Source organism: Malaya genurostris, chromosome 2, assembly GCF_030247185.1.
Source record: "Malaya genurostris strain Urasoe2022 chromosome 2, Malgen_1.1, whole genome shotgun sequence".
NCBI classification, from domain to species: domain Eukaryota; kingdom Metazoa; phylum Arthropoda; class Insecta; order Diptera; family Culicidae; genus Malaya; species Malaya genurostris.
The window spans coordinates 19,159,654-19,183,376 of NC_080571.1; the positions used below are offsets into that span (position 1 = coordinate 19,159,654).

At 39.1% G+C, this 23,723-nt stretch overlaps 2 protein-coding genes across 6 annotated transcripts in view; both read left to right on the plus strand.

The window, feature by feature from the left end:
- Window positions 1-482: 482 nt before the first annotated feature.
- LOC131430435 (uncharacterized) lies at window positions 483-8,341 on the plus strand. Its single transcript, XM_058595435.1, has 4 exons — window positions 483-825; window positions 918-1,104; window positions 1,187-1,399; window positions 7,764-8,341. The coding sequence occupies exons 1-4, from the start codon at window positions 730-732 to the stop codon at window positions 8,000-8,002; spliced, it is 735 nt and encodes a 244-aa protein (XP_058451418.1). The 5' UTR covers window positions 483-729; the 3' UTR covers window positions 8,003-8,341.
- Window positions 8,342-8,732: 391 nt separating this feature from the next.
- The window catches only part of LOC131432668 (interference hedgehog-like), a 212,677-nt gene continuing 197,686 nt past the window's right edge, over window positions 8,733-23,723 (plus strand). For all 5 annotated transcript variants that reach the window (XM_058599071.1, XM_058599073.1, XM_058599072.1 and 2 more), the window contains exon 1: window positions 8,733-10,103. The gene's annotated coding sequence lies outside the window, so the exon portion shown is untranslated. The remainder of the gene's footprint in view (window positions 10,104-23,723) is intronic.

The following is a 23,723-nucleotide window of genomic DNA, read 5'->3' on the forward strand; positions in this document are numbered from 1 at the left end:
TCCCTGCAAGCAGCTGATCGGTGTTGACAAACGAGGGGAAACCAACTAGTAAAAAACATCTACGTAATACAAGGGGTGTACCGATAGTAAATAGTTCGCGCAGTACAATGTAGGTGGAACTAGTGCATCACGAAAAATTATTTTTATAACAATTTACTCATACTGTCATGTCTGTTAGTCTGTGATTGAATCGTACATTCGATTACCAAACATAACTAACAAATATGAAACGTGTTCTCTCAAAATATAGACATATGTTGTAATTTCTTTTGCAACTGTATTGACCCAGCGTATGATAATATCATAAATCATATACAGGTTTGGAAAAAATAAATTAATTAAAAAATGTTACTTTTTAATTCTGTGTCATGTTCGCATCAACGGCCTAGGTCCAGTATCGAATATTCTACCGCACAACGCTCTCGAATTCACGTGCTAAGTGTTCAACCGCGCAGACTCCTCTCTTCGCTTTGCAATTTTCACTTCGTTCGTATCTAAATGCGGCCTTGCACTTTCCCTTTACGCCCGAATGTAGTCCATGTTGTGATGGGCTACTTTTTCTTTGTCAGTGAAAAAAACCATGGAGTGAATACTAAGTTTTAAGTAAAAAAGTTATTAATCAAAAGTTGTTCTGATAGCCCTGTATTCGAAGCCAATTCACCGGAAGCTTAATTTCGTCAGAGACGAAGCAAGCCCAGAAAAGTAGCCGTCGCTAAGTTTTGAAGCAAAATGCATTTGATCAATAAAATACGCGACATCGTCATGGTTCCCGTGACGCCTAAATATCTACGGATTTCGACCATCCTGATTGCGATTTACAAAGTGGTTCGTCTCAAAAGTTGTTTGTGGCCATTTTTTCCAGACCGGATTATGCTAATTCGTTCGTTCGCGTGTTTTTCCTTTCTTCCCCGGAGCAGCTCATCGCTCACATTCTACTGTTCATCATGTTGCTGGGTCTGGCCCATGCCGAGGAGATGAGTGCAATTCTTGGGGCGGACATTGCCGATCAGAAGGAACGCGAGGAGTACATCTTTCTTCCGACCAACGCCAGAGGAGAAACCATGAACCAACTTCGCTTCAAATCGGCTGCCAATCTAGCATCGGGTAAATATCTAAAAAAAAGTAAAAATTCTATTGTAGTCGAACTTTTTCTATAACATCCGATCGTATTTTTGTTATGTTTTAGTGACCCTTTGTATGCTGTATATCGGTACTACCCTGGCCACGATTTACGTTTTCAGCTGCCTTGGTTTACTGATTGGGACACTGCGAAATCGACACGAGTTCTTCATCCCCTGGATGGTAGTGGATCTGTTCGGTACGCTCATATCGGCATCGATTATGATTGCTGTTGGATACAACAAGGTGGCCTACTGTGTTATTGGGAAATGGCAATACTGTGAGTATTTTGTGAAAAGCTTTTTTTAACATAAAAGAATGCCATACGACAACTCGCCATTGACAGCCTGCCAACAACTATTAGGTTTTGCACGATGACGACACAAATGAACTGTCAATGAATCAAATTCATTTTTGACAGTTGCCGTGTGTTTGTTTTGTTTAAAAAAAAAAAATGCAAAATAAAAATTGAAAAATGACAAGAAAGTGCCTGCTAAAAACGTGTTCCAAAGTGAAAAGATCGTCCTGTATTCGTTTCCATCTTCAAGGAGCGATATTTGTTTAAATCTGTTTAGCGTGAGGCAACTTGCAATTTTCAAATTCAAATGATGAACCTCTGATGAACTTTTAAACTGTAAACAAATACACGCCGACTGCCAAAAACAAGTTCATACGAACTTACGGAAGATTGTAACACTGGTGCCAGTTCAATTTAATAGGTACGAGAGTCTCGAAGGTTCTCGAGAGCGTTTCAGATAATACCGTATTTCTGTATACAGCGCCATAGTTGATCAATCAATCAATCTCTGTTTTCAAGAGTCAAAAAGTAGATGACGTGAGTGCGTTATATTCGTGACACTACCAAAGTATCACTGTAAGATAAACAACTTCCTTAAACCATTTTCGATACTATACTATACTAGAGATGGTCGGGTATCGGGTATTTTACCCGAAACCCGACCCGTACCCGTACCCGACGGGTTTTTGGTCGGGTACGGGTAAAAAATTTTATTTTCAATCGGGTACGGGTCGGGTACGGGTAAAAAAAATTTACTGCTTACTCGGGTACGGGTCGGGTCGGGTAAAAAAATTTACTACTCACTCGGGTACGGGTCGGGTACGGGTAAATTTTTTTTTCTGATCGATTACCCGACCATTTGTACTCCACATAAATATGTTTACACGTTGACGAGAATTTTTTATTGCAAAACAGTTGTTCCGAAAAATAAACAATTTGATTCAAGGGGTTTTGACATTCGCGCCTAGAACCAGACCTGAAAACTGGCATCTTTTTCCAGAAAAAAACATTTTTTTTTTCATTTAAAAAAAACGATCAATCATAGTTTCGTGAAAAGTTATGTGAATATTTTCCACCCTACTTTTTTATAACATATTTAATAAGACACACTGCCTTAGCTCTAAGATGTTGCGGTCAGACTCTACTTTTCACGTAGGTTTTAATGGACTGCCATTTTAAAGCTGTTTAATGCACAATCCAGTAAAAATTATTTGATTAATATATAAAATGTAGTGTAGTACTCATATCACATTCAGATACCAAAAAACTGTTATTTTAAATATTGGTTGGAGATTTTCAAAATTTACATATAAATCATTAGGATTCTACCCATAAAAACATGAACATTTATTTCAGAAAATCTGCATAGAAGTTCTTCTTATTCTTCACTTCTGGGTGGTGTCACCTCACTTGAAATGACACCGATTGATGGCACAGCAAGTTGAGCTATATTGCCAGTTCGATGTCAACATTTCATAAGGGCACATAAACCAATGAGAGTTTCTCTTTGTTTACTTTCTCTTTTGTGAATATCTCCTTAATTTTCACGTGTACCTACAAAGTATTCGTGTAGGATGAAAGATAATATCTCCATGTTTCAAACCAGGCCCGTGCGCCGGGGGGGGGGGGGGGGGGGGGGTTGGGGGTTTTAACCCCTCCCATGAAGAATTTTTTTTAAATTAAGTTTCATGAACAATGGAGTATTTATTATATTAAAGTGCAAATAACTAGACAATTCATATTTTTTATCAATTTGTAATCAATTTACAAACTGACATAATTTGAACCCCCCCCCATTCACCCCCTTTAATGATTTCTGCGCACTAGTCTGTCAGAATTCGTTTTACATTGTCAATGTAGTGTAGTGGATGAGGCGCCTTTTCGCCTTTTGGACACCCCCCTCTCCCCTAAAACCTCCCCCCCCCCATGGATGATTCCTGCGCACGGGCCTGTTTCAAACATTACCAAATATGTAACGAACGTTTACATAATAACGCAGATATAGTCGAAAGAGAAAGTAAACAAAGAAAATGTCAATTGTTTTTAGGCCCTTTTGAAATGTTGACGTCGAGTTAGTTTACGTTTCTTTTCACTGAAAATCTCGATGCGTGACAGTCGCAAAAGTACGGGTGAAAATCTTTTCACGCGAAATGCTCAAATTTTCACCGTGTTGACTCGTTGAGGGTTCCAAGGGAGGTGGAACAGAAGTTCAATGGCTGTAAAAACCACCAGCTCCCGTTAACATCGTTGGTGTGGGTTTGAGGCTTACAAACGGGCATATTTGACAGATTAATTTAAATCAAAATCATAATTCATTTTGCTTTGTAGTAAAAAAAATGTAACCAAAAAAAATTTCTCACAAATGTTCAAACTACTTACACTTGAAGGACTCACAGTTCACCATTTTCAAAATTGAATTTTTCACACCGGGAATACACGTGAATTATTTGATGTTTGGTCAATTCACGTAAACGAACCGATGATACTCTATTAATTTTAGGGGATGTTCGTGATTTTTCAAGTGATTCTAATGTGAATTTTTATTTGTGTGTTAAGATAATGAGCACGCTTACTTGTGGTTCTAAAGAATTAGATCAAAAGTCGCACTGTTTCGTAAAAACCATACCTATCCAAAATTGAATATAACGGGTATTACGACATTTTGGATCAATAAGCTTCTCGAAAAATTTGAGTAGATATTACTTCCTTTTGTTGACGTTTGTAAATGAGTATAAAGTACCAAAGACATTGGAAATCTATTCATGCTTCACAGTGTATTTATATGTTCAAATGTAAACATGCATTTTAATGTATTTTACTTACAAACTAGAGCCTGATACGCTCTATCTAGCTCGCTATCTAAAACACTTTATTTTTTCCATCCTGAATTTTTATAAACTTTTTACTACTCATTCGGGTCGGGTACGGGTACAGGTAATTTTTAATCGGGTACGGGTAAAATTTTTTATTTTTTATCGGGTACGGGTCGGGTACGGGTAATTTTTTTTTATTATTGATCGGGTACGGGTCGGGTACGGTTAATTTTTTAAATTTTTAATCGGGTACGGGTCGGGTACGGGTAATTTCTTTTGCTGATCACTCGGGTACGGGTCGGGTTCGGGTATAAGAATTTCTATACCCGACCATCTCTATACTATACTAATCATTTTTTTCTGGTATAAAGCTTCAAACACTCTCATTCGCTTTTCAGACGCTGTTTCGAGTAGTTGCCTTCTCAACTAAATACTGTCCCAGAAAGTATGGTCGCACTTTGATTTCGCTGTAAATAATTTTCAAGTGCTAGATATTCAAATTTTATTCGATATACTGATAATATTAGACTACAACATTTGCTACTTAGCCATTGTATACTAGCTGGCGCACCTTCTTACGAACGTTCTCATTAAGTTCTGTACAGACTTCTTGGCGACAAGTTTTGACACTTTTTTCCAATCGTTTTCGAACTGTTGAATGGTTTCGGCAGCCGAGACATGTTTCCTAAGATGTGCCTTCGTTGATGCCCAAAATTCCTCAATTGGTCGAAGTTGTGGGCAATTTGGTGGATTCATGTCTTTTGGGACGAAAGTGACATTTTTGGTAGTATACCATTCTATCGTTGATTTCGAGTAGTGGCAAGAAGCAAGATCTTGCCAGAATACAACAGGATCCTTGTGGTTCCGAATCATGGGTAAAAGTCGTTTTTGTAAACATTCCTTGATGTATATTTCGCTGTTTATTGAAGCAGTGACCATATTGCCAGACCATAGTTTTCTTACCAAATTTTTCGACTTCAATCGATGTCTCGGACTGGTTTAACACTTGCCCTTCTCGCACCGTATAATGTTATGGTCCCGGCAAGGATTTGTAATCGAGTTTCACGTAGGTTTCGTCGTCCATGATTATGCAGTTCAAATATCCAGCAAGAATCGTATTGTACAGCTTTCGAACCCTCGGCCTGATCGATGCTTCTTGTTTCGGACTACGTTTTGGTTGTTTCTGTTTCTTATAGGTTCGAAGATTCAAACGTTCTTTAGCACGAAGAACATTTGACTTCGAAGTGCCCACTTTTTTGGCCACATCCCGAACTGAAACCTCCTTCTTTTGCTCGAACGCCTTCAGTATACGTTTATCCAACTGAGGGTTAGCAGGACCATTTTTTTCGACCCGTTTTCGGTTTATCCTCAAAGGTGTTATCCTCACCGAACTTCCTGATTGCATTTCGCACGGCTTTTTAACATACTCCTTCCATTTTTGCTATCTTTCTCAGTGACAGTCCCCGTTCTGTGCACCATTTGTACATAATTTTTCGACAATTGTTCTACTGAAAGGCCACGCATTTCGAAACAAACTAATGAAGACGAATAAACAACTGCACAAGTGGTTAGAGAAGAGTGTAAACAACAGGATGCAGCAATGAAAATTGACAGATTCTGAACCATTGCGAAATGGCAGCGGTTTTTGGTTGCGTCCAGACTTTCTGGAACAGTATTTGCATCTTATTTTTCTCGGAGATGGCTTAACCAATTTTCATGAACATGGATTCAAATGAAAGGTCTTGTAATTAACTGCACAGTAAAATTTAAAATTTAAAACGAAAGGTAACGAAAACAACCCAAAAATTTCGAATGATTCCAAACTGGTTCTAAAAATATAGTGTGTTGTCTCATAGTTGGCATTAGGCCCTTTTAAGAAGAATTCTGACATTTTGAACCTGAGAGTGTAATAATGCAATATTTTGGTTTTGATGGCTAATTTATGGGATGAATAAAGGACCAACTATAGGATGAATATAAATCCTTTGAGATGAAATTAGGAGCACAGTAGTGAACATATCATAAGTGTTTTTAGCTGATTTTTTAATATTATTTTAATTTCCAAGGAATGTGAATCAATTCCCAATATGGAGCAAGCCGAATTAAGCAGGAATATGAAAAAAAAAATCGTAGTGATTTAAGTGGCTTAATCAGGTTTTTAAGGTAACGTCCTTACAAATGAGATGAATTAGGGAGTCCTTACCCTACTTATTCGACGGTTCCGAGTTTATTCAAATAAAACAGTAATCTGGCATTTCATGTGCAGAAATTTTGAAAATCTGGTGAAATCTACAAAATCTGGCAAAAAAATTGTCTGTCTAAATGAGAAAAATTCAACAGATCTGGAACATTGGCAACTCTGCTCCCAGCGTCCAAGTAGAAGTGTCAGGCAGGGATGCCAGGTTCACAGATTAATCTATGTTAATTTTTTTTTGCTCACCAAATTGATTTTGATGTGCTATTATGGTACGGGAAAGGAAACGGGCAAAGATTTTCACTAAGAGGTTTTTGGCTTGATCACAGATTTTTGAAAACATGACCTGGTATCCCTGGTGTCAGGTCTTTCAGGTTCAGCGAAATTTAGCGTAATATGTCAATCATAGATTGATTTATCCGTTATCCATGCGCGCGCATAAAAAGTGCCTACTATGATGAGGGTGATGTTTAAATCTTGCAGCTTCGATTCTAATGCAAGGTACCTAACTAATGTCGTTCTCGATCGATGCCAAACCTAACCCACTTTACTGCTGTTAAACCGTTTGTTTGAAGCCAGTTTCGAACCTAGTTTCAACGTCAATGAACTGAAAATCGAATCAGTTTCGAACCTGATTCTGAAAACGTGTTTACTCACACCCCCGTTGCTAAGTGCAAACCTATCTCAATTTCGTGAAAAGTGTTTGCTTGATTAAAATAACCTGGGCCAGTTCCGGTTTTCTCAAGCGAGAACGACATAGGATAAACGTAAATGTCTTATAAACGCAGAAGACCATGCAAACATTTTGAAACAATATTCGTTCTGAACGCATAACGCTAAATATCCGAATATGCATTGTAATTCTACTTGGAGAGCAAATTTGGAAGAAACGAGATTAAAAAAGTAGAAGAAACAGTGTACAAGAAGCTATGAAGTTAACGAATATATAATCAAGAATGTCAATTAAACTCTGAATTGCCCTCCCATTATACTTATTTTTTCCTTTACACTATGTTACTACGGAGCGCTCTCAAGGTTAAATTTATTTTTTTTTGGTCCAAAAACAATCGCATAAAAATGACAATTGCATAAAATTGATCAGATGTGACGAGAAACGTGAATTGTTTACAAGCGTTTTGCTCCGTACAGTGTTATGATTTTAAGTGGTGAAATAATTTCAAAATGACATATTTCAGAAAAATGACCTAACCTTTTCCGCAGATCTACCCAGCCATTGATACAAACACTACATTTATTACATAATGCTACAAATGACCACACGTCTCCATCGAAAGCGTCGATATTCAATTCAAAATAATATTTTCCTTTTTTCTTCCAGGGGGCTTCTGCGTTGTGATGATCGCTTTCAATCTGGTCATCTGGATGGTGGTTCGCATGTTCTATAAAAATTTGGCCCACATGACGAAACTACGCGAGGTAGCCGTCGTTGCCATTCCGTGCCCATCGCCCGGAAGCAAACCGGTCCCGTACCATTACCGCAAGGAGAACATGCATCTGAGCGATGGCGGCCTAAAGCACATCCTCTTCGATGCCAACGAGGCCAACTATTTGGTTTAAAAGGTGCGAGTGAAGGTTGTTTGGAACGAGTAAGGAAATAAAGTTCCCCCCCACGCCTTGAGGGGAACCGTGATACGATAAGATGTTAGGAATTTTTGAACAATTTGTCCTTGTTAGAATGGTTTTGGGTGCACATTACCAATGTTTGAAACAAATTAAATTGATAAAAAGAAACCCTTTTCAAATTGTCTTCTTTAACTATGAATTAACATACAGTAGATGAGAAAAACAAAACAATTAACTAAACCTACAGCAGCAACAGAGAAAACAGATGTTGAAAATACTGACTATGTAACAAAATTTGACCACAATAAATTCTACTCAAGTTTTACGGTTTTATTTCGTCTGCCAAAAAACAATAATGTAAGCATGAGATTTTCGGCCTACCGTGTGAAAACAACCCACCGATTTGAGACGACGATTGGAGCAGCAACCGACCGTCAGTCAGTCAGACAGGGCAAAGCATTAAGTTCTGGCAAGTTCACTCTCTCGTCTTTAAGTCACTTGGTTTGTTTGAAAATACAGGATAAGTAGACCCCTCTCTCTGTTTGCTACTTGATTCTCTTCTACCTTTCTGCGGGCTGCTTGCGATACCGGTAAACACTCTCTCTTCTCTCTATCTGTCTAGTTGTAGCTATCTCTTTTTATCGCTCGCACACATTTCGGTCGGTTTCTTTCATTCAACATCAGCATCAGGTTCAAATTCATTCTCCCGCCTGACTCAGTCGTTTGTATTCATCGTTACCGTTCGCAAGTGTTTTTGGTTTGACGTCCGCGTCCTGCAAAAAAAATAGAAACCATCGTATCGTCGTCATTGCCGTCGGTGTCATCATTTGAACCCGATCAAAATCATTTAAAGTATCGAAGTAGGTCTTGGTCAGATCCGTAATCCGTAATCGTGACAGTGACAGTTTGGTGCAAAATTAGCAGCCCACTTGTGTGTTTGCGTGAACCGTTGACCGCATTGGCCAGTCAGGATCGCTGGACATCCGCTTGTCGAATCCCTCAAGAAAACGGTGTTCTAGAGTCAAAGTACTTGTCAGAAAATATTGTGGTTTTCACTTGATTTGTTTTTTTTTGCCAAAAATAAGTGGGCAATCCTCGCTGTAAGTCAATGCTCACGCCGTCACCGCTTGCTTGCGTTTGGGTGGTATTTTTAACAAGCCTCGCGCGCAGCAGCTCCCATCATCTCGCGAGTGTGTTTGCGTCGGACGGGTAGGCAAGCAAGGATCGCGGTGCGCCCGAAGCAGTGCAAGTGACAAGTGAACATCCACGCGAAAGGGAGAAGATCATTCCGTTTTTTCCTCTCGTTCTCTCTCTCTTTCTGCGAGAAGGGCATCAGAAGAAAGCACTAATAGGAAATCCGAAAGAGTCTGCAGTTTGGCGTGCTGGTGTTGGCTTGGCGCACCAGATCTGTGTGAACGTGTACGTGATTGATGTGAGGCGAATGAAGTGCAAAAGAAAGAAGTAAAGTGCTGTTTCAGTGATTTTTCTTCCCGTCTCTCTCGATTGAGGCACAAAATTTACACAATCGCGAAGAATGTATATTTTTCTTTCCAATTGAAATCACATAATAAAATCAGAGGGAAGCCGCTCGTTAGCAAGTGAATTGGTGGAGCATTCGTGGATGATTTGTTTATTTGAGCGTAAAGTGCGAGATTGATTCGATATTAGTCGGCTTAAGAAAGAGGTTTGAATTACAGCAAAATCGACTCCGGAAGGTGTGCACAGTGCACACGAACACAACTCCAACCTGCTGACCCACGCACACACACACCGGCACCGTCAGTGATCTTCGCTGCCACCGTAGGAAGGCTCAAGTCGACGCGGAGAATGAGAAAAACTGTTCTTTAGTAAAGAAACAAGTCGTCGACGGTGGGAAGGGTAAGAGTGTTGTGGGGGGAAAAGAGAATAACAAATACATCGTCGAAACCCCAGACGGTTTGAAGCAAAACACAAGAAACAACACCAAACTGGAAAACATTCTCCGTTGCTTGGTTCGTTCGACCGGCATGAGAAACGTCGATTATACTCGACGAAGAAACAATAATAACAAAAGCCTCATCGCATCGGCAACAACAACATCAGCAGCAGCATAAAAGTAAGTTCGAAAAGAATAGTGTAGAAAAGGTAGATGGTTGGTTGGTTGGTTAAATGCTTGGGAGCTTGAAAAGATTGGAATTTCGCCCGTCTGTCCGGTGATGCTGGGCTGGTCCAACAAGCTAGCGTTCCACCGGCCCCGAGGAGTGCAGGCAAACGGAAGGTCAACGAAGCGAGCCTACAGAGCCTCGGTATTTAGAGTGAACTGCACTCTGCTCGATTTCTGATTAGTCAGAGCAAATGCTACCGGTCTGAAGTCTGAAATGGCTTTTGGACCATGAATTTAAAGTTCCAGCTGGAACTGAGGGTTACTGTTGTTGTTGAATGAATACCGATGGGATGTAATTTCACACAAGTTCAACATAAACTGCTAATGCACTGATGAGTCAAAGACGAAACATAAAAAGTACGGGTGTGTAATGTCAAAGACATAACTGGATGTCGTGAATACGAATAAAACTGACACGATTTCTTTACACTTTCGAATTCGAATTGCGAAACTTTCCCCTTTTCACTACTAAAATTTTCAACGATTTTTGACGTCGATTATCTCATTTCGGATTTACATATTCCATTGAAAGAAACTATCAAGATGCTGTACAGGATTCATTTCTGCCTTTTAGAAGGACCAAATTGTGGAATTCTCTACACGGGCAAAATTCCGATTCTAGAAATGAGCAAAACGAGTCATGATTTGGGGAAAATAATATATTTTCATGTTATGATAATACACTATGATTAAAATTTCACGGATCATGATCCATTCGGACCGATTTCGATTAAATTTAAACGTAACGCACTTGAAGTTATTGGGTATAACTTAAGGCGTGTTTCTGCTACGATGGTAATTTTCGCAACATAAATTCAAGTGTTATATGCATTCTTCAGGTAACGCATTTTCGAACCATGATTAATTTTCGTGGGAGAATAGTTATTGCTCATGATTTCATGATAAGTTAAAATGGTTGGTTTCATGATTTTCTAATCATAACAGCAGTAACGGATTTCTTTCCGTGTACGATATTTAGCACAGTTCGGAACATTTATCTCGAACGAATTTCAGCGAAAAGTGCACGAAACAAATCAAATTATTTCACTAAACTGATGATTTCTACCTTCGACTTGCAAAGAAGTAATCTTAATAGTTCTTTAGATAACATTTAGAGCCATTAGAACGGTTGATTTTATATGTTTTCCACTTTTCGTTTCTTGTTTTCTTTCTCTCCAATGCAAACCATCAGCAGCTGATGCAATCGTTCTTGCTTGAATTGAAACTAGCAATGCGTACAAACCGACACACCCGCTCGCAGTGCCAAATGATGCAAAACTGGTTTAATGCGTCTTCTCGCCACGATTTCCCTTTTATAACGTTCAGTTGAAGATGTGCCTGACTACCTCAAAATCGTCGTCCTTGCGCGAAAAACCCAAGCAAAAGTAAAGAGTTTTCCGAGTTGTTTTAAAATTTTCAAAAAACTTAATTTTTGAGTTGTTTGTGGTTATCTCACACTGTTCAAAATATTATTCTAAATTTCTGATCCTATTTTTGATGAAATAGTGAAAGAATTATGTTGCTGGCATTAATACAAGTTGAGATATTCACGATTAAGTTCTGTCCATTCTTCCATATGGCTAATTTTGAAAAGGCGCCCCATAGTAAAGTAAGTCGTATTCACGACAAAATAAAATTTTAGTCATGTGTACTTTGCACACATCGGGTCACCTACGAGGTACCACAAACCCCTCAGCGGAAAACTGCTTGTTGAAATGCTATTGAGGAGAAAAAAGTACGGTTGTGTAATGTCGGACACTTAACTGGATGTCGTGAACACGAATAAAACTGAAACTCTTTCTTCATACTTCCGAAAAACAATTATTTGATCGATTATGTGAATTGTGCAAACTTTCCCCTTTTTCACTACTAGAATTTAAAACGATATACCTTAACTGAGGATTAGTTACATTAAACATTCTGACACACAATTGAAAATTGCGAAATAACCAGCATAGTTCTTTATGATGAAGTAATGGTAGTTCTGAAAAATAAAACCTTTTATGTAGGCGTTCGTCATGGAGAGTGACAAGTTGAGTTCGAACTCCGATGGATACCGCTGACTTCCGTCCTCTATTTCTTGACCTGTTGTCCGTGGGTGCAATACTGATATTGTTGGTGTACTTAATCGCATAATTCTTTGGGTAGTCCAGATGGGAGCACGACCTGAGAATTTCACGTTTGTTCTTACTGAAGTTGGTGAGAGAGCCTAACCTCGACATCCAGTTCCGTCTGAAGCTCTAAAAAAATTAACGATTTTCACTCAAAGATTACCTTTTATACTCGTCCAGTAGATAATCGGAACTGATATGTGCCTGACTACCTTAAAACCGTCGTCCGGATGCGAATTCAAGATATTTTTTTATACAAATGTAGCGTTCTATTCATACTTTTAAGAAAAAATACGGATAAATTTATTCGTCACGGTTTCGAAGGAACTCTCGAATTTTTCCTGTAACACGGGTCATTAGGCGGCGCACACCCCCTTCGTCCATCGTTTTAGCTATCTTATTCCACCAGGTCGTCATCTGATTGATGTCTTTGACAACCTTTCCCTTTGCCTTGAGTCTTCTCTTCATGATTGCCCAGTATTTCTCGATAGGGCGGAACTGGGGGCAGTTGGGTGGTTTAAGGTTTTTCGGAACAAACTGGACCCCTTTCTATGCATACCATTCTTGAACGACTTTGCTGTAATGACAACTTGCCAAATCTGGCCAAAACATTACGGGATGGTCATGGGATCGAATGAACGACAAAATTCGTTTTTGGAGACACTCTTTTTGGTATTGTTTCGATGTCAATGGCTTATTTGTAACGAAAACTTTCGTTTTTTTTTGCACAACTGCAAATGCCCTGCCAAACCATAATTTTTTTTGCAAATTTGTCGATAAAAACAAATTTAAATTTGGCTGAAACATCCCCCCGAGCTGTTGTCAAGTAAAATTTTTGACCTGGGATTTGCCCAAAGTCAGCCTTGACATAGGTTTCATCGTCCATCAGAAGACACCCGTGGAACTTGGTCAGCACCTGGTCATATAGTTTCCGAGCACGAATTTTGACCACACTATTCTGTTTTATGTTCCGATTTGGCTGTTTGCTAGCCCGATACGACTTGATTCCTTCCCGGGGTCGAGTTCTCCTCACGGTACTATGGGCAGCACCGAAGTTTTTGGCCAAATCACGGTCCGACAGATTAGGATTCCTCTTAATCGTCTTCAAAATCTTACCACGCAGTTTCCGGTCGACAGTTCCACTCCGACGATTGGCTTGAGGCTTCCGAATCGTCGTCAATGTTTCCTTATACCGTTTGATAACGCACCATACGGTATTTCTGGGCAATTTCAGCTGTTTAGCTAGTCTAGATGCAGACCACAATGGATTTTCCAAATAACTGCACAATTTTTTACCTTCTTTCGGCTTCCATTATTATTGTTTACAAAGTACAGTCGATTTGCGGAATGTCAAAAATCATACGTGAAGCTGACAAAATTCCCGACACGTGGCGCCAAGAACCTCCAAATCCGTTCACCAGGAGCGCCACAACATGAGCAAAAGTTTGTTCCAACCCTAAAGCAAGCTTTAAGTCGTATTCACGACAAAAACTAAGCGCTAACAAGTTCTTATCTCGTGTCTCGTCAAAAGTACATGATTCAATTTGTGCCATAGAACGACGTAGGTATTAGCCCAAGTAACATGAGAAATTAGCATTAAGAAATGCTTGTAGCAGTAATAAGTATTACATCATAAATCTAGCATTAAAACTTTAAACTGCACATTTCGCCTTCGAATCATCAGCGCTCAAAGCAGTTCAAATTGCCTAGAAGCTTAATTCAATTCTCTAAGCAGACGCAAGGTGCAACATTCATTCTGATGTCGCGGGCGTAAACGAGTAACGACTGACTACTGACTGAGTTTTACAAAGCAAAATGAAGAGTTGGTATAAAGCTGCGTTAAATCGATAGGGTGGCAAGGGACCGGGAAAAGTAAAAAATTAGTGCAAATCCGAGAAAAAATTTATCAGCTCTAACACATACACACGAGTTCTGTAGTAGTTCGAAAAAGCTCTATCTTGTATATTCTAACAGTGAATAATTATTACAAGTGTTTAATAATTGCCATAATAAAACCTATTTCAAATAAAAAGCTCAAAATGAGCCTGTTCTGAAACATTCACAACTTGTGTTATAGAGTACGGAGAATAAATTTATTTATCTTCTTGGAGAATAAATTTATTTATTCTAACAAATTGTTGTTTTCGGCAAAGTTATTTATTTCGATGTTATCTAAAACTGTTATGTTCTGACGAGTTGAAGACGAAACATGAAGTATGTAGAATTTGTGTTATTTGCTCTGGCACAGGCCCGTGCGCAGGAATCATCCATGGGGGGGGTTTCAAGGGGAGAGGGGGTGTCCAAAAGGCGAAAAGGCGCCTCATCCACTATATTGATAATGTAAAACGAATTTTGACAGGCTCGTGCGCAGAAATCATTAAAAGAGGGAGGGGGGCTAAAATAATGTCAGTTTATAAATTGATAAAAAATTGAACTTTTTTGTTCAAATGAAGGCATTCTATTGTATTAAAGTGTTCAGTTACAATTCGTCAATAGATTAATTCTGCGTGGTACTGAAAAAAACTTTTCAAGAACTCTTTGGGTATCCACCTCGACATCGCGATGAATATTGAGTGAGGCTAAACCATTTAGCCGCTCTTCAGCCATTGTCGACCTGAGGTAAGTTTTGAGACGACGCAATGTTGAAAAAGACCGTTCATTCGTCGCCGTTGTTACCGGGAAAACTGCCAGAACGCGAAGCATTTGGTGGACATTTGGAAACGCGTCTTCATTACAAATATCATTACAAATTCAAGTGAATTTCTGACGTTCCCCTGCAGGTGAGTATTGGGCTTTACTCTAGAGAAAAGATGCGCGTTATTGAGAGCGGTGGTAGTCGGTACTTCGGGCACGCACTATACAAATGCGTAACATCGATGACTGCATTTCCAGTAACACTTGACAGAAAGTGGGAAAGGCGTCAAAATTTGAAAAAGAAAGTTGCGTCATCCACAATATTGAAACTGTAAAAAAAATTCTGAAAACGTAGTATGAATTGTCAAGTTATTTGCACTTTAATATAATAAGTACTCCATTGTTCATGAAACTTAATTTAAAAAAAATTCTTCATGGGGGGGGTTAAAACCCCCAAAACCCCCCCCCTGCGCACGGGCCTGCTCTGGCATCCAGGCTTCTCCTATGGATACCGACGAAAAGCAAAATTATATACTTCAAACATTTTCAATTATTTGAATTCCTGGCCTAAATTTTCAAGTATTCAAAAACTTAGTAATGGAGCAACAGAGTTTGGGTTTATTAGGGATTTAGAAAAAGGCATTCGCTCAACTGCACACAATTCTTTATAGTTTAAGAAACCGTCATGTTTCGAGAGAAATCTTGAACTTTCCCCTAATTCGACCAATCAAGCGGCGCTTATTTCTCTTGCCTACTGTTTTGATGCTCTTATCCCATCAATTTTCTAACTGTGCTGCCGCTTTGATGAATATAACTTTTATTATCAGTTTACCCTTCATAATATTGCAAGCAATATATTCCTGTGGTTTGAAGTCAGCCATTTTTTACACTACCGGAACTATAAATGCAGAAATCTATCGATCTGAGTGTCCCCAAAAGAGATTGCTGCCTTTATATAAGAAGCATAGTACACCTTCATTGTTTTTGGGCGGATTTAGCGTCGGCTCACTATGCCAAAACCACTCTCAATTGGCTTGCGGAAAAGGGTATAAATTTCGTTGAGAAAAATATCAATCCACCAAATTGCTCTTAGCTTCAACCCATCGAACGTTACTGGGCAATCGTGAAGAGGGTCTTCAAGAAGACTGGTATGGCAGCTGAGAACATGCAGGAGTTCAAAAAAATTTGGGCTCAAGCCATCCAAAAAATTCGATGCAACACTTGTCCGGAACTTGATGAAGAGCGTTCGATCAAAAGTTCGAAACTTCGTGAAGGAATAGTTTAAATTTCATCCGGTTTTCATTATGCTCCAGTTTAACCTCGTACAATTAAGGGTCAATTTTTAGTTTGAGTAAAATATCGTTTTTTATCATAATTTGAAAGAAAAAAAAGTGGATGTTAATTTCCATACACTCCTTAAGACATTTGGTTTCAAACAAAATTTTCGACTTCCTCCTTTAGCTATTTTCCGAGATCGAAAATTGTCAAATATTGTCCACTTATCCATGACAAACGTAGTTCAAATTATACATAATGGCTTCTGTTGAGGTGCTTTGGGGTCATTTGTGCACTACCGCTTTACGAAATTAGAGATGACCCTTTTCTTTTGGCACACTAATGTAGCCTGTTACTCAAACAATTCACTGAAGGAAGGGTGATCTGGTGCTGGTGTATACTGCTGTGAAATGGGGTTGGAACCATCGCATTCGCTCGGTAGATATTGGAACGCTTTTTAGGCAATTTTTTTCTGGATAAATTCTAAACTTTTGCTTCAACGGCCTGGCTGCGCTTGGATCGCTTATTTAGGTAAACTCATTATCTACCGCTTGTCATACTCAAAATCAAAAGCTCGGTGCTTTCAATGCTTTTAATTTTGTCTGAAAATTCCAACATGACTGACATTGGCCAGGGAAAGTTAATAGAAAAAAATTTTTGGTCCTAAATTAGTCTTACCCGTTTCTAAGTCTTGCATGAAAACTCTATCTTGTGCATCGTCTGAGTAAGAAATCTATTGAGGAAGTTCTTCGACTTTTCGCCAAGTAAAAATAATCTTGAAATAATCATGTCAAGTGATTATGAAAATTTTTATACACTTTTCGAAGTGTCACTGTGGCATGCTGGTTGGGCTTCGACTGATCATTGTAAAATCAATGATCACATGACAATTACACATCGTGTTGAGACGTATTCATGTGATCCTTGTAGATCGTAGTACGGAACTTCATTTCATCTAACTTCCCAAACTCTTTTGGACATTATTCTTTCCACTGCCCACCAAGTAGAACATATGAAAAAATGCTGTGGCAATCGAATAAGCATTTTTGCAGTTAACTTGAGATTCAAATATAAAATTGAGAAAGAAAACGTTAATTCCTTATCCTATTGACCAAACATTGGGTAAACTAAATAGAGTTTAATACAGGGTCCGGCACTCGAAGTGTAACCAACTTCAGACCGCTCGCGCAGCTGACGCACGGGCATCAGCTCTCTAGAAATTTGCTAAATGACAGTTCGAAGTTGTATTGTTTACAAGCGCAAGAAAGCATTTTGCCAAAAGTGAACGCGAAAAAAAAATCTTGACTTGAGAGAGCGAAGGAGTTGCTTCGTTTGGCCGAAAGCGGTCAATTTCCGAACATTGTATTTTCTGACGAGAAAATTTTTCCAATTGAGCAATTCGTAAACTCTCAAAACGATAGGGTTTACTTGACCGACCGTTCATACGAGAATTTGAGTCATCGATTGGCCACCAGGAGGCAGCACCCGCAACAGATAATGGTTTGGGCCGCTGTAACCGCAGATGGGCGCTCTCCAATCGTTTTCATCGAGCCTGGCGTCAAGGTAAATGCGACATATTATCGGGAAAGTATTCTGGAGGTTGCTTTGAAGCCGTGGGCAGACAAACATTTCGGTGGCAGACCATGGACGTTTCAGCAGGACTCGGCACCGTCTCACAAAGCTCGAGTGAACCAAGAATGGCTGAAAAACAACGTTCCGAACTTCATCACATCCACACAATGGCTCTCGAATTCACCAGATGCGAATCCAATGGATTATTCTCTTTGGGCCATTTTGGAGAGCAAAGTCCGAACTAAAAGATACACCAGTCTCGAGGCGCTGAAAAAAGTTATTGTCCGCGAGTGGGCCAAAATACCTGCAAGTCACATTCGGCCAAACGAAGCAACTCCTTCGCTCTCTCAAGTCATCAAGTCAAGGCAAAAGGTGGTCATATCGAGCAAAAGTGAATTGATTCTGAATTTTGTATTATTTTTACACATTTTGTACTTTGAATTAAGTAAAAGTAATTTTCCCAACTGAATTTATGGCCTTTTTAATTGGTTACACTTCGAGTGCCGGACCCTGTAGAGACACAACATGAAATGACGAAGAAGTTTCATGTATGGAAGGTCACGACAAGCAAGAATGTGTCGAACTGGGACATTAAATAGTCTATCTTGGGTACGTAAAGAATTTATTAGTTGCGATCTGACATCACGATAATCCACGCATGTCCAAACGGCATGATCAATATCGCGGTAACCTTCGCCACAAGCGCAATGATTAGTCTCGGAAGGTCTAATTCTAAGGAGACGTGCTTCTAACGTATAGTGATTGGACATGAGTCTGGACATTGAAGTCCCTACTCACATCCAGTCCCCTGAATCATGCCTTTGTCGATATTTTAGTAATACATAATTGAGTGCATCCACCGACCCAGATCATCTCTGTCCAGCTGGCAAGTGTTCTTTGGCGAGACGCGCTGTAGAATTTGTTAAAAGCAATCGGTCGCTCATAAAGTTCACCCTCAATAGCATCACGTTTGCCTAAAATATCGGCTCATTCATTGCCTGGAATGGAGCAAACTCATTGATTTTGATATTTGCTTCTCGGTTGTTAGACTATCCGTCAAAATTTAGCTCGTACATCTTAAGATAACCAAATAAACTGTTACTAGTGTGTAATAAAAGTATTCGGAAGTTGTTTGTCAACAGCCAGTAAGTTCAGATCGGGATGGAATTGAAAGCCGGGTGTCGAAAAGGCCACTCCAAGCGAAACCCCAACTTCTTCATCCAAGACCAGTCATCTAAAGTCGAGGATCGAACTCAGAATCGTACACGCAAGAAGTTGATGAAGAATGATTCCAAGGTATCGGGTAATGATATTTTCATCAAGGCCTTCTGATTTTAAACAGCTTCCAGTACAGTACTATTCTACGGTTACTAGGACATGAGAACAGTACAGAACACGATGAAAGGATATCCGGGCTTTTATATTCTCATAGGTATTTAAAAACAAAGCATGAGCGAATATTATTTCTGTATTCTATGTGGATTGAATTTGTTACATAGATATGATTTGAATATCTAATTAAAGGCACAAATCTCCGAATAACAAGGGGCCAGTGTCACTTGAGCCAATTAGTTCTGATTCGTTTTCTTTCTTAACAATTTTACAAAAAAATCATCTGTCACATCAGTGAAATATAATAAATCACGACATAGCACACAACCCCGAATACACACGGAGAATTTGCCGTTTCAGCCAATTTATTCCAGCTTTGAGCAGTTTTTTGTTTTGTAACATCTAATGAAATTGTTGATTTTGAAATTTGCATTACGGAAAGTAAAAAGTAATTCAGGGAACCGCGAGATTTGCACATGATTATTTTACTTTTCATTCCGTTTCGACTTCGACTCACCAGTGCATTAGTAGTATATGTGGAACTGCTAATGCCACCTTATGGTTCAACATAACCTGCCAAGCAGGTGTGAAGTTAAGGCTATTTGGAAAACACTTGATTTGTATCGAAGTGCATCGGAGTCTGTACTAGCGTGTCAAAACTTCTAGAATGACTACTAGGGCTATTGTACCAATAGTCATCTCATTAGTAGAGTCATCAAGTTGAAATGCGCAAACCCAACCAAATATGCTTACATATTATAGTGAGAAATTTGTTTTTTACCGCCTTTTGATTCATTCCTCTAACGTTGAAAATAATCTCAACTGAACCGAAACGGATTTCGGATTTCGATATTCGTCATGCATATTCAATTGACGATGAATCCAGCGAGTCTCATTTGAGTATGACAACGAAAGTCAATTGAATGAACTGGAATACGCTGACACTCATTCGAAAATGAACTTTTTACCGCACTGGTCATGGTACATTGCGGTCTTTTTCGCGGAATACTCCAAAATTCACTGCACTAGAATACATCGTGCTCAAACACTGATAGCCTGGGATGACATTTGGAATAAAATTTATTCTAAGAAAAAAAAACATGTATCGTTTTGCATGCCTGTGAATCACTCGTAAGTCTACACAGTTACACCACAACTCTGATTTATTCAACCGGCCAAGGAATGCAGGTTCTAATTGACGATGTCCGTCCGTCCGGACGTACGTGCGTTCTCTCCATCGTAGTTCAGTTCGGTTTGAGCTTCAACTCAACTCAGTCGAACACGGGAGGAAGTGAGAAAATATCTGTTGGTTAATTTATGCCCAAAACTATTTGAAACACTCGTAATTTAGATGGGAAACTAGCAAGCAAAGCAACACCGAGAAAGAAAAAAATAAGAAAACCCGAGTCACTAAATACCGTACTAACAGGCAAACGCCGAACGAACGGAGCGAAGCACGAGAGAAAAAAAACATAACCATAAAGCAAATCCACACTCCAAGTAGGCGGCGGCGGCGGTGGCTTAAAATCCGTGAACATGTCGAAGATAAACAGACAAAACAGTTCGGCAAGGAGGACACACACATACACAAATCTCGTTAAAAGGAGCGAATTAGAAGATACCAGTCACCTTCCGTCGATCGTCGATCGGTTCCAGAAGCTCATATCTCGTTCTCTCTCTCTCTCTCCCCTTCCCTAGGCTGAGGCACGTCAGGTATCCGGATCTCTCGAGCGGCGGTCAGCAACAAGTTGAAGAGCTGTGATGGAACTCAAAACGAAGCCTTCTCAAAACGAGGATGATTGATTGTAATCATATTTTGGAAACATACGCGGTGGAATGTGTGTTTTTGGGCTGCTGTGTTTGATTTGCTATGCGCGAAGGAACAGAATGTTTTGTGTTGGATTTCGGTGGGGTGGAGTTGGTGGTACGGAATTGGGAGAATTAAATCAATTTTCGAGATTTTAATGTAGATTTTTGGCATCTTGAGTTAAGATGTTAAAATTGTAACAAATAATGGTTAAGTAAGATTCTATCACAATTGGTTTAAGTAAGAAAACATTATTTATTGCGACTCGCAAATTAAAACAATGTCAGTTTGTAGAACAAAAGTAAACTATTTTTTTTTCAAACATTATAAAAAGGCGAGTGGGTAGTGTTAGGGACCTAACTAGATTATGCGTGAATCTGAAACGCTTCCCAATTTCGTGAGTGCCTAAATAATATTTTTCTGCTTATCAGTCGTTCAACAATTGATATTTGACGAGTATTTCATTTACAATTACTGTTCTTGTTTTTGTGAAATCATGATTGACTTGTAGAAGTAACTTTCCGGATTTTCAATTACTAGAAAAACCGAATTATTGAGTTTATTTCACATGAAACAGGTTCGAGTATAATTTCTTTGAATGCAAAGCTCTCTGTCACAATTTTTTTTAGAAACTAAAGACTGTCCCAGAAGGTACAGACGCAACCAAGAATCGCTACCATTTCGCAATGGTTCAGAATCTGTTAATTTTTATGGCTGCGTCCTGTTGTTTACACTCTTCTCTAACCACTTGTGCAGTTGTTTATTCGTTTTCATTAGTTTGTTTCAAAATGCGTGGACTTTCAGCAGAACAACGTCGAAAAATTGTGTACAAATGGTGCACAGAATGCGGACTGTCACTGAGAAAGCTAGCAAAAATGGAAGGAGTAAGTGAAAAAGCCGTGCGAAATGCAATCAGGAAGTTCGGTGAGGATAACAGTTGGATTAACGTATACTGAAGGCGTTCGAGCAAAAGAAGGAGGTTTCAGTTCGGGATGCGGCCAAAAAAGTGGGCACTTCGAAGTCAAATGTTCTTCGTGCTAAAGAACGTTTGAATCTTCGAACCAATAAGAAGCAGAAACAACCAAAACGTAGTCCGAAATAAGAAGCATCGATCAGGCTGAGGGTTCGAATGCTGTACAATACGATTCTTGCTGGAAACTTGAACTGCATAATCATGGACGACAAAACCTACGTGAAACTCGATTACAAATCCTTGCCGGGACCACAATATTATATGGTGCGAGAAGGGCAAATGTTAAACCAGTCCGAGACATCGATTGAAGTCGAAAAATTTGGTAAGAAGCTAGGATCTGGCAAGCAATTTGTAGCTGCGGTAAAATTTCGAAACCCTTCATCATCACTGCTTCAATGAGCAGTAAAATATACATCAAGGAATGTTTACAAAAACGACTTCTACCCATGATTCGAAGCCACAAGGATCCTGTTGTCTTCTGGCGAGATCTTGCTTCTTGCCACTACTCGAAATCAACGGTAGAATGGTATACTACCAAAAATGTCACTTTCGTCCCAAAAGACATGAATCCACCAAATTGCCCACAACTTCGACCAATTGAGGAATTTTGGGCATTAACGAAGGCACATCTTAGGAAACATGTCTCGTCAGCCAAAACTATTCAACAGTTCGAAAAAGATTGGAAAAAAGTGTCAAAACTTGTCGCCAAGAAGTCTGTACGGGATATAATGAGGAACGTTCGTAAGATTAGTTTGATTTTGATCAAACTAGTCGCAAATGAAAGGTCTCCCCGTCACCCAGAACGCTATTGAATGGAGTTTGACAGTTTTTTGACAGTATCTGTCACATTTGACCTTGAAAACAGAATATGTTTCCAGACTTAGATTTCGCTCGGTAATACCTATCCAACAAGCCATAGATTGTTAAAATCCGTTTTTAACGGAGATATCGATATTTTTGTGTAAGCCTTATTCCAGTAGAAGGAATTTTGAGCGCTGTATGAAAAAGCAATGCTTGGGAGCAACATGAAACACGATTTTTTATACTGTTACATATAATTGTTTTTAAGTACCAAAAAGACTGTGTACAGCATCCTTTTTTATGACAATTTGCCTCGGACCAATTTTAGCACGGTTCATTTTTGGCAACATAATCTTTCGAATATGGCATATGTAAACCAGATGATACCAGCATTATCGAGTTGGAAGTAATTCCATAGTTATATTGATTTAAACTATTTACAGCAATAAATGCTGGAAGAACATGACTTCCATATACCATACGACTCAGTTCGTCGAGATCAGCAAATGCGTGTGTGACAAATAATTTCACTCAATTTTCTCGGAGATGGTTAAACCGTTTTCTACAAACTCAGATTCATATGAAAAGTCGTATACTCCCAAACAAGGTTCCTGAATTACGTTTGGATCCGACTTCTGATTGCGGAACCACAGGATGATATGTGAAACGAAATTAAAATAATGCAATTAATTTTTCTCGTAGATGGCTGAACCGATCTAAGATTCAAATGAAATCTAAGAATCATCTATGATTAAAACGAGAGGTCTTAAAATCCTATAAAACCTCTTACTTTTTAGTCAGATCCGACTTCTGGTTTAGAAAATGCAGGATGATTAGTATAAAAATGTTCATTTCACATAAATTAATCAAGTTTATCGGGTTTGCAGATTTGGATAGTCGATTACCAAATAAATTTATTTCAGTTTGAGCGGTATTCGTTTTTGGATTCGGAATGGACCCCCAAATTTTAATTCGCACTACAATTTCTCAAAGATGTCTACACTCTGCTCAGGTGAATTTAACTGATTTCGGCTACACCGATTTTAGAATTCCGGTTCCAGTATCGA